Raw genomic sequence first — 20,588 nt, 5'->3', positions numbered from 1 at the left:
GCCCCGTCCTCCCTCCAAAATCACGGTTTGCACAAACCCAGGCGCGCGGGCACAGCGCCAGCATCGAGGAGCTGGCACTTGCCCTTGCAGGGTGTACCTGGGCACAGATTGCCCTCGCGGCGGGCAGCGTGGCAGCAGAGCAACCGTCGGAGCAGCGACTTCCGTGTCCCCTCGAGGGCAGCCCCCCCGCTGGCACCACAGTCCTCCCGCCAGCTCCCCAGCCCTGGAAAGCCTTCCACAACCCCTGGCCAGGGCAGGATGATTGATTATTGTTATTACGGATGGAGAATGGTTTCTGTGCACACCCAGGTGGTTCAAGAGCAATTAGTCACCCTCTGGCGAGGGGGGGCCAGGCTGCCGCTCTGTCCCTGCCGAGGCGGGAGCCCTCCGCTGCCCAGGCAAGGGTCCGAGGCGGCTCCTGGCACTCCTGGCGCAGCGGAGGGAGCCCTGTCTCCTTGCGGGCGATATCTGATGGGCACGATCCCCGCCAGCCCTTCCTGGGAAAAGGCAGAGCTTTGGCAGCGGCGCAGCCCCAGGGCAGGGCTCTGTCCTGAGCTGACCGCTGCACCCCCAGGGCATCTGATGTGGGGGGAAGAAACAGGGTCTGTGGCCCCCAGCCTGGCCCAGCCCCGTGGCAGGGATTCACCCCCCCCAGGGTGATATACCCACAGCAGCTTGTGCTTTTATGTGGGGTGGGTGCAATGGAGGAGCTGAGGAGAGGGGAGGGATGCTTATGCCTGGGACAGCAGGTGCCACCCGGCAGCCCCCAGCACAGTGGTCCTGCGGGGCCGCGCCAGGCACAGCTCCAGCCAGGGGCTCATCTGGCAGCGCCGCGACAGCAGGAACATCGGCAGCAGCTGGCTGCCGGCTGGGAAGGGGGGGCCATAATGATGGTCCGTCTCAGCAAAGGTAGCAGAGCATGAAAGCAATTTCACACTTTATTAGACAATTCAGGTGCTGGCTGCACAAGCCTGGAGCGAGCGCTGCCGCTCACGCCTCCACTCCTGTCTCGCAGCCCCAGGGCCACTCTCCGTGGGGCTCAGCCCTCCCTCAGGCCACGCAGCACCATGCTGAGCGGGGCCGGCGGCACGGTGAGCAGGGCCAGCACAGGCTGCTGGGGGCCAGGGTGCCGGGGCTGCAGGCTGCTTCACATGGGCCACCCAGCTCCCACACATGTGTGGGCGCCTCGGGACAGCGCAGCTGCAGGCTGGTTCTGCTCGGAGCCAGCTCAGCCTGGCAGTGGTGGTGAACTCGAGCACCATGCCGGCAAACGCAGCTCTGCTTGGACTGGCTCTGCCCCTCAGCCTGGGGCAGCCACCCTGCTCCTGCTGCCTGGGGGCTGCGTCCCCCCAGCTCCCCTCCTTGTCTGCCCACCGCAGCCCTGCTGCACCCCTTCTCCCCTCCTGGCACCCCATGGTGAGGGGACAGGTCCGGGTTTGGGAGCCTGGGCTTGGGGCTTCCCTGGCAGCTGCCTTCCTCTCGTGCCTCCCTGCCGCCTGGGCGCCCCAGCAGAGCCGGCGGACACATCGACACCTGGGCACGAAGCCATCCTCCCTGCGATCCAGGTGTCGCCATCTGCAGATGTGCTCTGCGGCTCCCCACCCTGCCCACGGCCACTGCCGTGTCCCCAGGGACAGGCATGCCCCGCAAGGCAGGGGAGAGCAGAGTCTGAGCCACCACTGCCCGCGCTCCGGCGCGTGGCCAGGCTGGCGCCCTGCGCCCCGGGGACACGGCTCTGTGCTGTCACACCCCGTGGGTGGACACTGTCCAAATGCCTGCACGTCCAGGATATGAATCAGCCCGGACAGGAGTGCAGCAGCCGCTCCCGGACAACCTGAGCTGCCCAGTGGGCTGCTCCGGCAGCCAGGCTGTGCCGGTGCCAAACCCCTTGCAGGTCAGCAGGCAGGTTGCAGGCAGCAGCGCCTGCCCCGCTCCACTGCCACCTTGCAGATCAGCCCCAGGCATGGCAAGACCCTGGCCTGGCACGATTCCCTCCCCCTCGCACAGACCTGCTCCCACGGTGCTGAGCCATGGCACAGTGGCACCCGGCCAGGGCAATGCCTAACCTTGACCTGACCTCCTGGCGAGGAGCCATCTCTGCCTGGCTGTCCCCCGGTGCCCCTGGCCACGAGCATGTTCCACCGGGCCAGCCAGAGCATTCCTCCCGGGAGAGCCTGTCCTTGCTGGGCTATTTAAAGGCACACTGGTGCCCTTCATTCCCCCCTCATGTTTAGGCTGGAAGAGCCCCGTACCCTCCAGTGACTTCAGGGGGACACTTCCAGGCTTTGGGCAGCAGCGGGTGCAACGAGTTTGGGTGAAATCATGGGAGAATTGAGCGATATTGGTGCTCTGGGTCCTGCAGCCAAGTACTAGGGCACGTCCCGGGGACAGACCCTATGGGGAAGGTCCCACGGCCATTGAGGCTGGGAGCAGGACTGGTGGGTACTGCAGAGCCCAGCTCACTCCTTCGGGTCCAGAAACCGAAGGAGCCGCACAACGTAATTCCCTTCTTCCTAGCAGGGATGTCCACAGCGTGCTCCAGCCGCTGCCAGGACCTCGGGGCAGGCAGGGCACTGGTGCCACCACCACTGGGCAGGGTGCTGGTACTGGCTGGCTCAGCACCGTACGAAGGAGCCTCTTGGTGCCTCGGCTGCACCCGGCTTGGAGCACAACTGCAGTATCTGGCAGGGGGCGGGCAGCTGGTACCTGACACAAGCAGCGTGTCCCCAGCGTGCCGCCACCTCCTGCAGAGCACTGGTGCGTGGCTCACGTGCATCTCCTGGTGGGATGCGCGTGGGCTGGTCCCACCTCGCCCTTCACGACTGTCAGCCCTGGCAAGCGCTGGTAGATGGACATTTGATGGGCAGAGTGGTGGCCCAGGAGAGGCAGCGGGGGTCTGGGACACCTCGCAACAGCCTGCACCCCCTGTGCTGGCTGCAGGCAGGGCAAAGAGCTCCATGTGGCCAGCACTGAAATGCAGGCGGCACTGGTGGTGGCTGGAGGGAGAGAAAAGGGAGCTGTTTTTTCAGAGCACATGAAATCCAGAGTCCTGATGAGTGGGACAGAAAAAGCCCAACCGGTTTTATAAGCTGCGTATCAAGTCCTGCCCACCCCAGGTCTCCTTCCAGCAGGCAGATCAGGGCACAGGCAGCAGCAGTTTCTTGGCACTCCTTGTCCCACTGTCACCTTTCACCCTCCACAGAGTTCGGCACCCATGGGCTGCGTGGCAGGACCTGCCTGAGCCGCTGACTCCTGCCGTCGCCTGCGCTGGTGCGGGGCTGATTGCATCTGCGCCCCGCTGGGCTGGCAGGAAGGTGGCTCGGGAGGGAAATCCGACCTGATGTGATTTGATTAGGAACGGAAAAATCCGGAGGAGCCATCAGCAGTGAGCTGGAGGTGCGAGCCCTGCTGCTGCAGAGCTGGGGCTGGGCAGGCGAGCCTCAGAAACACAGCCCCTGCCCAGTGGCCCTCGTCCCCCCAGCCTGCCCTCTTTCCCACCCCGAGGAGCCCATCGGCCTTTTCCCAGGCTGGGAGCATCCCCGGGCAATGTCCCCGGCTCCGGCGCTGCCGTCCTCTCCCAGCCTTCGTGTGGGTGAGCTCAAGGCTTTCAATGGCACCTGGGCGGAGGTAGCAAGCCCCCAGCCTCCCCGCAGATAAAGCCCCAGGACCCTGCAGATATGAAGGAGGGTGAGCCCCACAGGCAGCTCTACCCCAAACCAGGCACCTGGACCCACATGTGGGGTGCACAGCAAAAGCAGAGCAGCATCTGGGGCCTGTCCCCACCTGCCTGGCACCCACCTCATCCCTCCCCACATGGCGCAGGCTTGGGTGAGGACGTGCCACCTCTGCCCTCCTGCCCAGCCCACAGCCACGTCCGCAGGGCAGCACCGCAGGAACCGGCACCCAGCCACCGTGCCGCCAAAGCGCGTCCCGTGGGGAGCGTGTGGGCGGCCGAGCGTGCTGCCTCCCCGCCGGGGAGGGCGCAGGAGCCGGCGTGCCAGCGCTCGCCAGCCAGACCATTGCACCTTTGCGGGAAGCGGCAGGTGCCGAGGGCAGCCAGGACAACGCCAGGCTGCTGCACCGGCGGTTGCCTCTGTGCTCCGCTGCCCACGGTGGGCGAGGGGTGGGCAGCGTGGCACCGCGGGCTGAGCTCTCCTGTGGAGGGAGTGTGGTGCCCGTCCCCGGGGCTGCAGCTGGAAGCTCCCGAACTCCCCTCTGACACCATGTCAGCACTGCCGTGGGCACGGCTCCCTGCCCTGAGCCCCATCAGCATCACATAACAGCACAGCATCAGTCAGCCATGGGGAAACTGAGGCACAGAGCTGGGACGCAGCGGCGGGAGCGAGTGCCATCTCTGTCCCCAGGCCGAGCCTCAGGTCAGGGACCGGCCGACACAGGTTGGTTCTTCCAAGAACCTCTTCCACGGGGCCTGTGCTTCTCGAGAGCACACGCGTGTCAAACCGCTGGAGGTCTGCGTGGGTCCCCGAGAGCCCCCGCAGCTCTGCTCTCTGCCCGCAGCGCCGGCGGGGAGGGCAGCGGCGCACGGCGGCCTTCAGCCGCTGCCCCGGCACGGCCGCGCTCACGCCGGCACCGCCAGCGCCGCCGCCCCGGGCCGGCCGGGGACACGCACCCTCCGCGGCGGCCGGGGCACCCCGCGGCCCCCAGCCCCGCTCCCGGGGCCGCCCCGGGCCGGCCGGGGACACGCACCCTCCGCGGCGGCCGGGGCACCCCGCGGCCCCCAGCCCCGCTCCCGGGGCCGCCCCGGGCCGGCCGGGGACACGCACCCTCCGCGGCGGCCGGGGCACCCCGCGGCCCCCAGCCCCGCTCCCGGGGCCGCGCCGGGGCGGGCGGGGAGGCGGGCGGGCGGCTCCGCCATCTGCCGGCCGCATCGCCCGCGGCGCGGCCCCAGGCGTGGGGCAGAGCCCGTCGGCGCGGCGGGGCGGAGGGGCAGCGCCACGCGTTAGGTGTCGGCGCAGCGGGGGCGCACAGAGCGCGGCTCATCGCGGAGCTCGAAGGGCCTGGGCCTTTCAAAGGGCTCGGGCAGCAGCAGCCGCCCCGCTCTGCTGCGGGGGGAAACTGAGGCCAGGAGCGGTGCTCGGTGGCCAGCGGCGGTGCTCGGTGGCCGGGAGGGCTGGGGAGGACCCCAGCCACGGCACTCGGCCCAGCACCCTCCCATCGCTGACGGTGCGGCCAGGCGCAGGCTGGTGTTGCCGTGCCCTTAGCAGGGTGCGGAGGCTGCGCTGCCCAAGGGACCACAATGGCACATCGCACAATGGCACCCAGGCAGGTGTCACACCCCGGTGAGGAGCGGGGAGCCGCATTGCTGGGGCTGCTCCACCTCGGTCTCTGCACTCAAACCAGCGATTTCCCCGAGCGCCTCTTCCCAAGAGCCCCAGATGCTCTGTGCAGGCTGAAGACCCGCTCTGCAGCATTGCACCCTTTGCAGCTTGGTCCTGATCTAATTGGGGACAATGCTTCTCGACACCTCTAGGGACACTTTGTCACTGACATGGATTTCAGCAAATCCCTGGAAAACTGCAGCCACCTGCCCTCGCTCCCTCATGTTTCCTTTGCGCAAACACGTATGGGACATGGCACCCTCACACCTATGCATCAAAACGTGCCTCCCGACTGCCGTTCCTCACACCCACATCCCCCGGGCCATATTCTGCCAGCTGCTTCCCACCACCTCCCCGGCCCGGGGCCACCACGACTGCCCCCCTCCAGCATCTCCCGCGATGAGTCCTTGGGTGCCAAGCGGACAACTCTCATCTGATGAAGCCTGTGCCCTTGGGTGCCGGGCTGGCCATGCTCACACGGGCAAGCTCCAGCCCATGGGCTTCTGCACAGGGACGGTCACCAGGTAGCTGGAGGGCACATAGCCCCTCTGGCCATTCACATCCACCAGACTCCACTCCTTGCTCCCCTTCTTGTCGTGCGGCTCCAGCACCACCACGGGCTGCCCTGCCTGGAGGTTCACCTCTTGCGGACTCCTGGCTGCGAAGGAGAAGCCAGCGACCACCTGCGAAAGGCAGGGGAAGGAGGGAGGAAGCCCTTGCTGGACGCGAATCAAAGGGGGAAAGGACATATATGGCAGGGTAGGACCTAGAGAGGACATGGAGGTTGTTTCCAAGAGGGCAGCACAGTACTGCCGTTGACAGAGGGACACTGGGGACTCCACCAAGCACGGTTCTCCTGCTCTGTCCACCCCAGGTCCCAGCAAGGGAGACACCGGCCTCCCGGGGCACTGGGCCAGGGGCTGTGACACTCCCCTGCTAGGCCCATGGCTGCACATGTATGACCACGTGTGTGCTGGAAAAGCAGGTCCACCTTCCCACCCACGTGCTGTACACACAGGGACGAGCATGGAGCTGGTGGGGTTGCTAGGAATGGCCCTGGGGGGTGTCCCCCATTCTCACCTGGAAAGCTGGGGTGAAGGCGGCCACCTGAGGCCTGGGAGCTTCAGGTGACGCACACGAATGTCGTCTTCTCTCTGTGCTGCTCTCCAGGGCTGGCATCTGCATCCCAGGCTGCTGGCTTTGTACTGGGCAATAGGGCTGGAGTTTTCCAGCAGGCACAAACCCTCGGGGACCTGGAGGACACGCACACACAGAGGTCATGGGGCCCCGCTGCCCGGCACATGCAGGACTGGTTGGAGGAGAGAGGAATGACAACTTGGCTGTTGCCTGGCAGGGCACAGCATCCCTGCTCAAACTGGTCCATCGCTAGGGGATATCCAGCAGCAAACCCCCCCAAAAAGGGGTTTCAAGACGTTTCTGTGTGCATGGGATTCTCCTTTCCCAGCCATGATGAGCCACGAGTGCTCCCTCATGGGGAAACCTGAACTTTACAGCTAATGGCTACGGGTGCAGCTGGCAAAGCAGAGGCGGGTTTGGGCTGAGCAAACCCTGGAAGGGAGGACCCGGGAGGCAATGGCCCGCTGTTTCATCCAAGATGAGGAAGCGGTTCGGGTTTGGTTTCTGACCCTGGTGCCGAGGCAGGGAGAGGCTCCCCGTAGCGCTGACAGTACCTCCAGCATCCACCAGCCATCTGCTCGTGTTCCCCTTAGTGTCCACACTTTGCAGCAGAGCTACAATCTGTCCCTTTTGCAACGTCAGGTCCAAGTCTTTGCTGCCACTGATGTTGCTTGTCACTTGGTAAAGTTTGTCTGGGCCGTGCTTGCTCACAAGGGAGAGGACCTTCCGCTCCTCGGCAGGGTTCAGAGGCTGGTGGGGAGCAAGAGACAGAGGAGCACTCGATGAGACAGGCAGGAGGCTGAGGCCCTCCATGTACATGTGTTCTCCTTTCTGCAGGATCACATCCCAGTGAGAGATTAGAGGAGAAATTCCTTCACACTATCTGCTCTACCTCATGGTTCGGAGATGAGTGTCCAGAACCAGAATTGCTGAGATTGCTTCACCCCTGGTTATTCTCAGCCAGTTGCTGTTGCGGGCTTGGGGAAAATACTGTCGTTGTGGCAACCCCCTGTGCCACTTTCTGAGCCAACCTCCCCCCCAAGGAGATGTTCTGCACTGGGAAGCCACAGTTCTCCCTCTTCATCCAGCTGGCCTGAGTCACCCCCCTCCCAGCTCCTACCTGTGTCACAGGGCTCGGCGTGACCGTCTCAAACGTCTGGCAGAAGCTACGCAGCTGAGCGCCAGACTGCTGCAAGGTGTCTCCCACCATCTTCCAGAAACTGGGCAGAGGCACACGGCCATGGGGCATCTGTGAAGACAGACCCTGAGATCAGAGAGGGCCCTGGGGAGGGGAAGAGCTGTCGGTTGGGTCCAAACAGAAGGAGCAGGAAGAAAAGAGGTGAGAAAGCATGAGAACAGACCTTGCCACTAAAGATGCACCTTGCATCTAGGATGTGATTCCCTTTGGCAAGGAGAGCTGCTGCTCTCTGGCTTCGAGCCACCTGCCCTGAGCAGGGAAGTCACACGCAGAGCTCTTGGGCTGCACCCAGCCCACCGCAGCGGTCCCTGGGTCCTGCTGTCCTGCCCCAAGCCCACAGTCCGTCCCACCCGACTAAAAAGGGAGACAGGTGGATGTAGCTCCGGGGTAGATGTCTGCAGCGCAAGCATCCCAGACTGAGCAAGGGGAATCCGCCCTCACGACGAGGTACGTACGAGCAGTGCCTGAGAGGATACCTCCATGTGGCTGCATCTTGTTCTCATCTTGGTCATGCGTCAGGCCAGGGCCATGCTCTACCCCCGGGCTCTGGACTGGCCTGACCCACCACATTTGCAAACGTCAGGCTCAGAAAGCGCTGTGCAGTGAGGAGTCCTGGGAGATGTCTCCCAGGGGATGGAGGTTCGAGGGATGCTCATTCCTCAGGCCAGGAGCTGTCCTTCTCCTTGCCTTCCCAGCACAGAGCTCCTGGGAGCTCAGTGTTAACACCGATCCCTCAGGCAGCACATCGATAAATTACCAGTGGTGTCCTCAAAGAGAGAGCAGGACAGTTCCTGGCAGTGAAGAAGACACAATTTGGCTTTCCCCAGCCAAAGGGGAGGAGAGATCACTTACAAATGCTACACAGGGAGCTGTGTGCCTGCAAGGGCAGGCTCGGGCTACAGCAAACCTTCAGCGCCCTGACATCCAAGTGATGTCCCAAGCCTGAGGAAGGCAGGTCTGGCTCAGCGTGTGCGCTGGTTTGGGCACACACGCCAAGGGGTCACTCTCACCTGCTCTAGCTCCTTTTCTGCCTGGTGCAGGACCTGGGCAGCCAGCTCGTGTTGCAGGGCGCTGAGGGAGCACAGTATCTGCCCCAAGAGCTGCAGAGCCACCTGGTTGAACCGTGGGAGCTCGGCTACGAGCAGGGCGTTGATGGCAAGGTAGGTGTTCATGGCTGCCTCCTCGTCGTATGTCACGCTGCCCATCTCGCTCTTCCGCTCCTGGATCTCCTCATAGTCCAGCAGCTTGTCCAGGCGCTTCTTGACCAGCTGTTGTGGCCCCACCAGCATGTCTGAGAGGCTGCAGAGGGGTTGGCGGACCAGCCTGTCCAGCCGTCGCTTCTGTGGGGCAAGAGAACCCGCACCTCCACACGAGCCCCCCCGGCAGGCCCAGCTGTCTGCACGGGGCGCTGTCTTACACAGGAGAAAAGGCTCAGGGACCCGTTGAAGGGCTGGTGTGGAGTGGGGAGCATCTGAGGCATCCTCCCCTGAAGGCACACAGGGTGCCAGCCAAAGCAAACCCTCGGCAGGGAGCAGTCATGCATGCCACGATTCAAAACTTGTGCTCCATGCAAGTGAGCGGGTAGGACCCTCAGGCGTGAGGTCCCACGGGCCAAGGGGGGTGCCACAGTGACTGTCCCATGCAGGCCATGGCGTCCTGGTTTGACGGAGGCCCTCAGCCCAGGGTCCGTGTGGCTATCCCACATAGCCGCCCTCCCTCCCCGTGCTGGCGCTCCCCGGGGATGCCAGCATCCAGGTGCGGGGTTCAGGCTGCCCTGCCAGACTCTTCACTGCTCGGGAAACCTCCCTGACTGCATTCACAGTGGCAGCCACCACCCAAGAGGGAGTCCCGGAGAACCAAGCAGGGGTGGTGGAAGGAGACAGACGGGGGGCTCTTGGGCTCCCAAAGGCGAGTGTGAATGCCGAGGTGTGGGTAGGCTGGACTGAAGTTTGGTGGCAAACACCTTGTGTGAGTCAAATAAACAGTATGCCTGGTTTCCCACCATCCTGTGCTCCGCTGCAGCCCTGCCTACATGGCTGGCCATGAACATGTCAGGGCCCTGAAGGCACAAATAGTCTTTAATGGCCCAGACCAGCCTCACCTGGGGCCTCCACCCACACCCCTGCCCACAGCCCATTTAAGGGCCTTCAGCTGATATTTGAGCATTGCTGTGGATGAGCTGGTTTCTGCCTCTGTCTCCTGGGTGGACCTTGGACTTCTGCTGTAGGCAGCTTGGTTACTAGATGGACCCCTCAGATGAATGCTGCAGCTTGTCTCCAGCCCTGGATGGACTTTTGAGCTGTGTTGTAGCCATGTCTCTGGCCCCGTCTCCTTTTGTTTCCTGACTGGACCCTGGAGCCGGTTCTTCACTTCATGTGTCTGGGACTGCTGATGGACCCTGTTACCGGCCCCTTCACGTTCAGGCCCCAGGGGGCTGTGCCTGTTGGTGAGGACACTGCCTGCTCTGGGGTCCCTCTTGGCTGCCCTGCCCTGGAGCAGCCCCTGCTGTGTGCTGGCAGAAGGTGTGAGAGGATGCTTGGCTGTGACTCTGAAGGAGATTTACAGGAAAGGAGCACTCACAAACTCTGGGAAAACAGTGCAATGGAGGTACTCTGCGAAGCGGCGGTACTGCTGGGCAGGTCCCTCATCAATCTGCAGCTCACACTTGTGTGGGGTGGGCAGCAGGAATGCCTGAAAGGGAGAAAGCCATGAGACCCGACGTGCGGAAGCTGCCCAACACTAGCTAACCCATCTGTAACCTATCCCTGTGTTCCTGAAGACATGCCAATGTCCCAGCCTGGGTGCTCTCTGCTAGCAGCCCGGTGGAACTGATGCTCTGGGCTACTCTTGTCTGCAAGCTAGGGAGCTTGCTTAGGTGTTAACAAACTTCTCCCCTTGAGCAGGGGTCATGCACTGGCTTGCAAAAGCATTCCTACCCCAGCAAGGTGGCCTAGGCTGCCCTGTGGCCCCAGGCAGCCTGCCCCGGCTTGATGGTGCTTTGACGCTTGGGTTTGGTGCTCCAGTAGCTCCATGGAATTTCTTATACTTTTGTACAAAATCTTCCTCCTGCCTCTGCATGGAGAGTGGGACTGGTGGGAAAGGCAGGCAGCTAGGGATGGTTTGGGTGGAGACCCTCCTCTGTTTTGAGAGACTTTGCTCTCATGTTAACTCTGTGGCAGCAGCAGCCTTCCTGCCTGGAGGTGGGTTTTGACCCACAACCTCCAGACCCAGAGAGGGGAGCACTGAGCTCCCAGAGCCCCAGCCTGCTGCTGGTGCCGAGGGAAGCCTGGCCTCCTGCTCCTCCTGGCCTCGGCTGCACTGCCCTGGGAGCGTTGCTCCTCCAGTCAGTCCTGGAGCAGCAGGAGCAGTTTCTGTTTGATTCTCATCAACCACAGCTGCCATCAGGGCACTCTGAGAGAGGCCCATCTCTGTCCTAAATCCTGAGTTTTTTTGCCCATGGTCATGTTTAGGAGACCCTTCCTTTGTAGTCCTCCTTGCCACAGGAGGGGCTGGAGATGGAAATATAAAAGGGGAAAGGGATTGACCCTTTGAGCAGGCTGCAGCTCCGAGACCTGTGCGCTTTTCCTCAACCCTACAGGGGCAGAGGTGGCTGCAATGATCTTGTATGCACTGAGATTTGCCTCCCGCTGTGGTGGGGGCACTGGTGCAGACAGACACACAAGAGGGGACTGCCAGCCGGCACAGAGAGGCCAGGCTGGCTCTGCCTTACGAGAACACATCTCCATCAGCTCCTCAGGATGTCTTTGAGAAGCTTCCAGAGGGAGAGAGACAGGGCATGCATGCAGCCCCACCAGCAGCTCCTCTGAAGCTGCATCCAAGCCCCAGCATGACTCCTAACCCCAGCTTATTATCTAGGCTGCCCAGCCTATTTGCAGACACTTGATGTCCTGGCTGAAGCCAAGACACTGGCTCGCAGAGATGCAGCTCACAGAGGGGCAGTGCCAGGCAGGTCCCCAGGAGCACTTGATGTCCCGAGGATCGGTCATACCCTGTCCCCCTAGCTGATGCCACGTCTCACTGTCGTACAGATTGCCATCCTCATGTTTTCTATTCTAATCCTATTTTACCCACTCTTTGGGCTACAGGGAATCTTTCTGTCCCCTTTTCCTCCTTTACAATCCTATATGGGGAGCCCTTGTCAATATTTTCATGACAAGGTCTTTCCAGCCCTTGAATTGCTGCTTTCTGAACCCTCTGCCATTTCCCGAGACTTTCCTTATAATACAGTGCCTGGGGGTTTCAAGTTTTGCCATTGCTCATACTTTCATTTCCCTCAGATGCCCCAAGGGATTTCCATGAGAAAATCACAGCAGCTACTCAGCCAGGTCATCTCAGAAGGCAAGTTTTGTTGTTTCCCTGATTTGGGAACACTTCTGCTTTATACCTGTTATGCAAGAATTCCCAGGCTGAACAACGCTTAGCCTTCTCAGCTATTTAATGCCTTGAAATAATGATCAGTTTAAGGACTGATTATTCTCAAATGACACCCAGCTTAGACTGTGTCAACGAAGCCTTGACTTTGTTTTAAGCTCTACTGGACCTGAGTGATCCTTGCATGTTATGCAAGCCCCCGGCACAACATCTTTTGCTGAGAGATGCAAGTCACTGAACATCCCCAACTGACACTGGTTTCTATAGGGCTTGAAAGTATTCTGCAACCCCAAGGAACAGGTCCTGAGGCCTGGATGGGGCCAACCCCCTGCAAGTTATCAGGGTTTTACCTCTAAATGGCCCAGGTAGGACTCCACGTTCTCCTTCAGCACAGCCACGCTGGATGCCACGCACTGGAACTTCTCCTCCAGGTTGTCGTACTCCTTGTCCTCCGTCTGCAAGGCAAGGGGCAGTTTATTCCCAGCACGGGCAGGCCAGGCAATGCCTTGGACAGGGCTGATGCCCCTCACTGGGTGCTAATGTAAAAAGCAGGCAGGCACCTGCCTGCAGCTCACAGTGCTGGGGACGGGCAGGGGAGACCCTGAGAGGCTCCAGGAATCGGAAAAGGGCAAAGATCTAGGGTGCTTGGGATGCGTGCAGAAACGTGGCTTTTGGTGTAGTTGCGGTGCTGGGGAACACCAGGGTGTCTTTCCTCTCGCTGGGGTGCCTGAGGATCCTGTGGGTCCTTTGGGAGTCAACGCACTCCCCTGCAGCGCTCGGAGGCAGGGAGCGAGGTGTGTACCTGCATCGCTCCTACCCCGCTGGTCCTTGGGACTGGGGACCAGGAGCCATCCTTAGGCTGCTCGAACACGGGACAGCGGCTCGTGACAGCATGGGCCACTGGGTGTCAGCACTGGCCACGCCACCTCGGCTCCGCTCTCCCCGATCTGCTGGCAAGGCGTCTCGGGGGGCAGTGGAAAGCCCCAGAAACGACCCAAGGGGACACAGTGGGTCTGCAGGTGGTGAGGCGCAGGCTGCCCACCTTGGCCACGATGCCGGCCTCGTGCATGAAGAGCCGGCTCAGTCGCGTGGTCTTCTTGGCGATGGAGTGCGTGTTGAGGCGTGCGAAGCGGTCCCGCAGCGTCAGGTGCTCGGCCTTGTTGTATTTGGTTGCTGCCTCGGGTCAGGGCACACAAGGTGGGAGGAAAAAAGATCAGAAGAGGAAACTTCAGGGCAGCATCCTCAGCAGCCTGAGCGGGCAACGCCGAGCAAGTTGTGATCAACAGGATAAGCACAACCCACATCAAAGAAGGGCAGCCCGAGGGGAAAGTACTATGAAAACCAAAAAGAGCAAGCTCTCATTTGTGGGGAGCCTGATTTCTCATATCCCAAGGGCAGGACTGTTCCTCCCCATTCCCCAGCTCCAGGAATGCAGGCAGGCTGGTTTTGTGCTCAGCATCCCCATGCCAACCTGCTCGTGCAGCCTTCAGCTCTCGCCCAGAGTGGTATTTGCAGGACCAGAGCAAATGCCTGGTCTGAGTCTGCAGCTCCACCAGGCAGGACAGAGGGCAGGAGAGCTTTGAACTGATTTAAGTGGGAATTAGTGCAACACCAAGGGGAGATGACGGGGGTTGGGATGGCTGGGAGGCTTCCCAGATGCTGTGCCCCCTGCCCACTCACCTACTTCTCTGCGCCGTTTGTACTCGTTGATGTTGGCGTTGACCTGGGCCATGGCGCGGACGGCTGCCTGCAGGGCCGGGTAGGCGCTGGCGCTGGCGGGGGTGTTCTCCAGGATCTTCCCCAGCAGCAGCGGGTATTTGGTGACCCTCTGCACTGGCATCACCAGGAAGAAGCTGAGGTCTGATGCACCCGTGTGAGGCCTGTGGAGAGGGGAATTGCTCAAGGTCAGCGTGCAGGACTGCTCTCCTGCCCTGCTGCTCCTCCCTGCTTCTCTGTGAGTATTTTGGGGAGAAAGCAGGGCCTCTCCAGCTGCAAGCGAGCTTTGCTGCCTTGGAGCTGCAGGCAAATTGTGCCCAGCAGCTGTGGGGGGGTTTCTGGCTGTGAAGCCCTGCTCCCCGCCAGCTGGGGCCACCCCCCGGGAGCCCTGGCAGGGGGACGCTGTCCCCGCCAGCCCCGAAGGCAGTGCCAGCCCCAGGCAGGCACCCTGCCTCCCTGAACAGTGCTGCGCTTGTCTAGCTAGGAGGCACAGGATCGGCGCTTGCTCCGGGGGCAATCAGGAGGGAGGGTGTGGGCAAAGTGCAGGCAGGCTGCAGGCAGGACTCCCCTTCTACCCACACCGAAGGCATTGCTCATTTGGGAGTCACATCGCCTGTGCCCTGAAACAGCAACAAATCCCAGCAGCTCCTCCACTGCCATTCCTGCTTCTCCTGGCTCCGACAGTGTTTGTGACCCCCCGGTAGTTCAGGAGGGGTTCAGCAGGTCCCCCGCTGCCAGCCTGTCTCTCTTATCAAGCTGGGGAACGTGTGCCCTCTGTGGGCACAGCCTCTTGGGCTGTGGAGCAGGCAGGAGCTGTGGGTGCCACCCCGTCCCTTCTTTTGGGGTCCACCATAAAAGACCACCAAGCTGTAGTGCCCCTTTGGCAAGTGGCCCCAAGGATGCAGGGCAGGCTGCCAGGGGCTACACCAGGGAATGCCACAGAGGTGATGGCCGTGATACTGCACTCCACCTGGTGGCACGTACAGGTGCAGGCAGCTTGTCCAGAGAGAGAAGGGTAAGGCCAGTAAGTAAAACAGGGAGAGGGAAGTGGTGGCCTCAGCAGCAGGTACCTACACTGTCGCACTCAGGGTCTCCAAGATCTCCTCCTGCAGCCTGGGGTCCTTGCGGTAGCTCTCCACCAGCAGGAGGGCATGCTCGTAGCTGGCACAGTAGATCTTGTAGACAGTCTCCATTTCCTCCTTGAACTCCTGGAACAGGGCACCTGGGGAAGGAGAGCGAGGCTGGAAAGGATGGTTCTTTCCTATGGCCTCAGAGAAAGGCGGAGGTTTCTCCCCAGCCTGCTGGAAGGGTGAAGCCGTGAGAGCCGTGCCAGCCAAACGTGCCGAGGCAGTGCTCTGCACCCCGCGCACCTCTGCTAAGTTGGGCCTGATGCTGCCACCCCCTCAGTTTCTGCAGGCTGGAGAGATCTGCGTTGCCCCTGCAGGATGGGCATGGGTGGCTGCCTGTGGACGGCGGTGTGCAGGCAGCAGCGCTTCCCAGCGCCGAGGGTGGTGAGGAGGGACCTGACAGGGCGGGCAGGCTGCGCTCGGGCACAGCGCTGCGCAGTGGCACTGCCAGCACCAGCAAAGGCATGGGTGGGCACAGGTCAGCTCTTGGTGCTGCACCACTTACTGATGCAGAGCAGCTGCTCATGCTCCTGGGTAGCCGTGGCCTCGAGACCCTTCAGGAACTGTCTGGAGACGTGGAGGATGTCGTCGGTGTTAGAGAAGAGTCCTTCCAGGTCAAGATCAGGCAGCTGAAGGGAACAAAGATGCCCCAGGGTAAGCTAAATACATCAGACAGAGGTGGACTGTGTGCTCTGGAGGCACTCGCCCTCCTGAGCACTTGTGTCCTTCCAGATGCCCCACGCGATGCCCGAGGAGCTGGAGCGATGCTCTGTTTCAGGAGGCATTGGGGATGCTGGGACCTGGCTGTCTCAGCGGGGCAATGAGGCCTTTTCATGTTACAGATGCAGGTTTAAAGCCACAGGATGGCTCTATTGGCTCAGACACAATGTCCGTCCAACCCAAGACCTTGGCTGATCGGGGGAGCCCAGGAAGGTGAGTACGTGGTGACCTCCCTGCAGTGATGGGGGCATCTCGCAGCTCTCGACAGATTCACCCTACCCAGCCGCTGGGCGGGGGGACGTGCCCCCTCTCACCTGCTTCTTCTGGAGGTGCGCCCGGATGTCCGACACGCAGAGCTGGATGTTGTGGACGTAGCTGGCCTCAGTGGTGATGAGCTCCTCCACGGCCAGCCGCTGGCTCAGCTCCATCCTGTCGCAGGGCATCACCTCCTCGTAGATGGCCTCTTCGGCTGCATCCTCGGCATCGGGCTCTGCCCTGTGGGTGCTTGCCATCTCGGCGTGAGGCTCTGCAGGGGGTGGCAGAGGGTTAGGGACAGGCTGTGGCAAGGGCAGCCCGAGGACCGGTGCTGCGGTGCCCAACCCAGCTCAGTGCCCGTGCTCCCTCCCCTGTGCTGGGGGCACCCCACAGCACATCCCCGGGGACGCTCAAGCCGTCTGCGCTTACAAGCAAGGCGTGGGTGACACTCTGAAACCATGAAATCATAAAGCACTGCAAGCCAGGAGCGGGCTGGCAGCGGAGGGCAGACACCCACGTGTGGCAGGCAGGAGCTTGCCGCGCACACATGCCCAAACGCCAGCGACCACGTGCAGGGCCAGGGTGCAGGCAAGGGGAGCCCCAGCTGCAGGCAGGGGCCCGGCAGCACTAGCCTAGCACTGGGACTGCACAGGGGCTGGTCGCCAAGGGCAGAGCAGGGTTTGCCTCCTCCGCTCCGCGCCACCGGGGCTAGCTGTTCCCTCCCTGCCTTGGCTGTCGGCGCCTGGCGCGTTGCCTCGAGTTCAAGAGTCCTATTCAAAGTACAAAGAGTGTTTTTGCAGTGCTTGAACAAGAGACGTTTCTGTGTCCGGCAGAGCTGGTTTAAGTGACAGAGATGGGGAGCAAAGTGGGCGAAGCTGCAGGCGCCTCTGTCGGAGGCACTCGCAGCCCCTGGTACGCAATGCCCGTGCCCTGCCCAGCACGGCCTGCTCCCCTCTCCTCTCTGCCTGTGGAGAGCGTGAAAAATTGGAGCTGATTCATGCCGTTTCCTTCTCAGGGACCATCCTCTGCTCTAACTGATGCTGAGGAGGATGGAGCAGCTCCCAAAGCATCACAGATAGCGCTTGGTCCCAGGCAGGAGGCCTTGAGAGAGAGACACAGCACAGCCCACGCCAGCCCAGTGCACAGCTCGGCCGGATCCAGACCCCAGCTGGGGGGGGATGCTGCCAGGCAGCCTGCCTGCGGAGGCTGCGGAGGAGGTGGCTTGGCAGGATAAAAGCAAGACGGCACAAGAGCAGCGCAGGGAGGGTGGCTCTGCATCTGCCCTCCGCCGCCTGCCCGGCCGGTGCCAACCTCTGCGCGCGACCGTCAGCCAGACCGCGCCAGGCCAGGCGCCTGCTTTGGAGGCTGCAGCGCCGGCACCTGCGGTGGGAGCAGGGAGAGGGGCTGGCAGGACAGCCCGAACCTCCACTGGGGAAAGGTCCAGCTAATAAGTGGGTGATGCAGTTGCGAGCACTGGGCAGAGTGAATGTCCCCTCCTGGCACATGCCCACAGCTGCGCTGGAGGAGAGCAGGGCTTGGCACAGCAAGCAAATGCCGGTGAGGAGGTATGGGACCTCCGCCTGCCTTACAGGGGCATGCTGTCCTGCCAGCTGTCATCCCTGCCCTCTGTGCGTTTGGCTGCCGACCCTGCCCATGGCGTTGGCTGCTACGGGACACGGGGAGTGGGAGGCACTTTCCTGAGCCCCCTTGGGTGTTTCCAAGGTGTCCAGGCAGGAGGACGCCCATCAAGGACTGTTGGACAAGCCCAGCCTCCCCTGCCTGGGGGTGACAGCAAAGCCCTTGCTCAGAGGAAGGGCTGCAGTGGAGGCAGGTGGAAAGCCGTGATCTGAGACAGCCCCTGAGCTCTGGAGAGACGCTCTGCAGCTCAGGGGCATGCGGGCACTGGGGTGGCACTGGTCCCTGCTGTCCCTGCGCCAGCATCCCCCAGAGCACACGGCTGCTTTGCAGGGTTGTCCCCAAGCTGGGGAAACCTCTTCCCCCTCCCTCATCCCCCTGGCCCGAAACATCAGAGGAACGACGGAATTGTGCAAAACTAAAAAGCGGCGTTTCTGGGCAGCGTTGGACCAGGCAGAGAGAGCAGGAGCGGGTTTCGTTCCCTAGCTCTCCTCCCGGGCAGCTGCCTGCCTTCGACATGGCGCTGCCGCCTCGGCGGCCCCGAGCATCTCTGTCTGCAAGGCAGGGACCGGGCAGCGTCCCCAGCCGGCCCGCGGGGACCCGCACGGCGGGGGGTGCCGGCTGCAGGCCCCCAGCTGCCCCCTGCGCCCCGGGGGTCGGGCCCGGGCACGGCCCCGCTCCCCCCGCCGCTCCGCGCCCCGAAACCGGCAGCCCCGGCCCCGGCTCTTACCTGCGGAGGAGGCAGGGGCTGGCGCCGGGGAGCCGGGGCTGGAGCCGGGGCTGGAGCCGGGCCCGGCCGCGGCCGCTCTCCGGCGGCCTGCGGGGAGTTAATGATAAACCCGCCGCGCCGCAGCCGGGCGGCACGGGCAGGGCGGGCCGGGCCCCGGGCGCCCACGCCGCCGCCGCCGAGCTCGGCCCCGCCGCAGCGCTGGGGCCGGCAGCGCGCGCTGCCGGCGGCGGGGGGGCGGGCAGCGGCCGGGCAGGCGGGGGGCGGGCAGGCAGCGGGGCTGGCAGCGGCCGGGCTGGCAGCGGCCGGGCTGGCAGCGGGGCAGGCAGCCGGGTTCCACCGCCCCCGCCGGCAGCCACCGGCGGCAGGGAGCGGAGCTGGGGACAGCGAGCAGGGGGAGCGGCTGCAGCGGCGGGGGGCTCCGATCTGCAAAAGCAGCCGGTCCCCGAGCGCCCTACCCGGGTCGGTATTAGCTCCCGGCGCGGCGGCCGGAGCCCCCCCTTTTCCCCTTGTCCATCCTCACACCCCGGTGCTGCGCAGCCCCGGTGGCCGGTGCCGCGCAGCAGCTCCGGCTGGAGAGCAGGGGACGCACCGGCTCGCTCCTGCCGTAAACAAACAGGGACAAGTCCTCTGTGTCTTTCTATGGCCTTGCTACCGCTCCAGTGCGTTGCCACCTCAGCACCAGCTAGGGGAGCCCGGTTGGTGCTCCCACAGCCCACCCATGAATGCACAGGCTTCCCCCCACGTTACCCCGCTGGCAGGCACGACCCCGGCCCCATGCCCCTCTGCTCTGCCATCGCTTCCCAGCTGCTCAGCCATGGAAGAGGGTTTGGAGCAAACAGGAACAAAAATATATAACCGAGGAAGTGGTTGCACAGATTGGGGCATTAGGAGCTAGTGGCTATTTGGCATGAAGTTGTTTTTTTCACTCGTGAGGTGTTTGCATACTTATAAACAAGCTATTGAGAAGAGAGAGGCTGATCCGCAGCCAGCTCCCGCAGCTGGGAGCTCGTCCTCCGCCTGGCTGCAGGGAGGGGATGGTGGCACCTGGGTTTTTCCAGGCTGACCTGCAGCGCCCCAAAAGAATCACAGTAAAGAGGATTCTGAGCCTTTCAGTGACTCACGCAGGCCACAGGCAGTGTCTGTGTCTACAGCCAAACCTCCCCACACGCCAGGACGAGCTCTCTGGCACAGCCCTTCCCCCTGGGTCCATTTCTGGGGGTCCGAGCCGGCCCCCCCGGCTGAGGTGCGGGGGCTGCTGTGGGCTGGGCAGGGCAGTGTGGGGGCCAGCCTGCCCCGCTGCCTTCCCTCCCTGCGTCCCATCCTGCCTGCGGAGGGCCTGGGTGCAGCTTGCGGGGCTGTGCCGGGGGCCGCGAGCCAAGAGCATCAAACGGCTCTCGCTCATCCCTGCGCTGGAGGGATGCTGCAGCACTCGGGAGCGGTTGCGGATGGATAAGCTGGGCAGCAACGCGGCAGGAGGAGGCAGAGATGGGAAGAGGCAGAAGCATTAACGCCCAGGCAGCCCTTTGGGGGAGAAGCCAACGCACAGCAATGTCCCCCGGCTGGGTGGGTGCCAGGGTAAAGCCACCCCATGAGAATGGTTTCCAGGCTGGCCCACGCTGTATGGGATTAGGGAGAGACATGTGGCCATGGGAGAGACCCGCACATGGCTGGGCAGCGAGGGCTTTACCTGGCTGTGCCCTTGGGGACACAGATGTTGTCCTCTCTCCCTTGCAGGTGGCAGCAGGGATTCAGTCCTTGTCCAGGCCCTTTCTGAAGCAGCGAAATGCCTGGCCGGGCAGCCTTTGGGCTGGCATCGCAGCCATGTCAGGAGTTCCCCAGCTCCATCCTTGGGCAGGTGCTCTTACTGCTGCATCCAACAATGCCATCGCCCCTCGAGGCACGTCACCGCCGCTTTGCTCCCATCAGCTTCTTGTGGCTGATCACGCCAGGGCAGTAACCACGCTCCTGTGGCTGCCGAGGGAGTCCCGGCAGGGCAGCGCTCCCCCTCGGACGGCGTCCTCGCCCCGCTGGGGCTGGCACAGCAGGGCGGCATCCCCGGCCACCCGCTCCGCCCTGGCTGGCTCATGCCGTGGGCGTTGCCTCGGTCATATTTCCCATTCCAGTCTGGTTTTTCAGATGCTGGGTAACCTGGCTCCAGCAAGTTCCTTGCAGGATGGCCTCGCCGTCGAGCCCTGCGGGGAGCGGCTGACGCCTCCTTCCCCCCGGTGCAAGCCGTTTCCTTCCTGCTGTGCCGCTGGCCCCACACTCCTCCCATCCAGCCCTGGGGCCCCGGCTGCTGCGGCTCTGCTTGGCTCGCCCAGGTGGCTCGGGGACGGGAG

The 20,588-nt window shown here is 63.0% G+C and overlaps 1 protein-coding gene across 2 annotated transcripts; it reads right to left on the bottom strand.

Moving 5' to 3' along the window:
- Nucleotides 1–4,955: 4,955 nt before the first annotated feature.
- Nucleotides 4,956–20,417, bottom strand: ARHGEF37 (Rho guanine nucleotide exchange factor 37). Of its 2 annotated transcripts, none has more exons than XM_082323723.1 (13): nucleotides 19,937–20,417; nucleotides 15,944–16,155; nucleotides 15,415–15,538; nucleotides 14,857–15,004; nucleotides 13,747–13,946; nucleotides 13,109–13,239; nucleotides 12,417–12,521; nucleotides 10,255–10,365; nucleotides 8,685–9,014; nucleotides 7,597–7,725; nucleotides 7,031–7,226; nucleotides 6,420–6,592; nucleotides 4,956–6,022 (listed from the first exon to the last, which is right to left on the bottom strand). In XM_082323723.1, the coding sequence occupies exons 2-13, from the start codon at nucleotides 16,139–16,141 to the stop codon at nucleotides 5,813–5,815; spliced, it is 2,055 nt and encodes a 684-aa protein (XP_082179849.1). In that variant the 5' UTR covers nucleotides 16,142–16,155; nucleotides 19,937–20,417; the 3' UTR covers nucleotides 4,956–5,812. The 2 variants fall into 2 exon arrangements, with proteins under 2 accessions (XP_082179849.1, XP_082179850.1); XM_082323724.1 differs by lacking the exon at nucleotides 19,937–20,417 and adding an exon at nucleotides 18,250–18,336.
- Nucleotides 20,418–20,588: the final 171 nt, after the last annotated feature.

The sequence above is a fragment of the Platalea leucorodia genome, assembly GCF_965183815.1.
Source record: "Platalea leucorodia genome assembly, chromosome: 11".
NCBI classification, from domain to species: domain Eukaryota; kingdom Metazoa; phylum Chordata; class Aves; order Pelecaniformes; family Threskiornithidae; genus Platalea; species Platalea leucorodia.
Note: the sequence above shows the minus strand (reverse complement) of the source record. Positions and strands in the feature narration are given on the sequence as shown.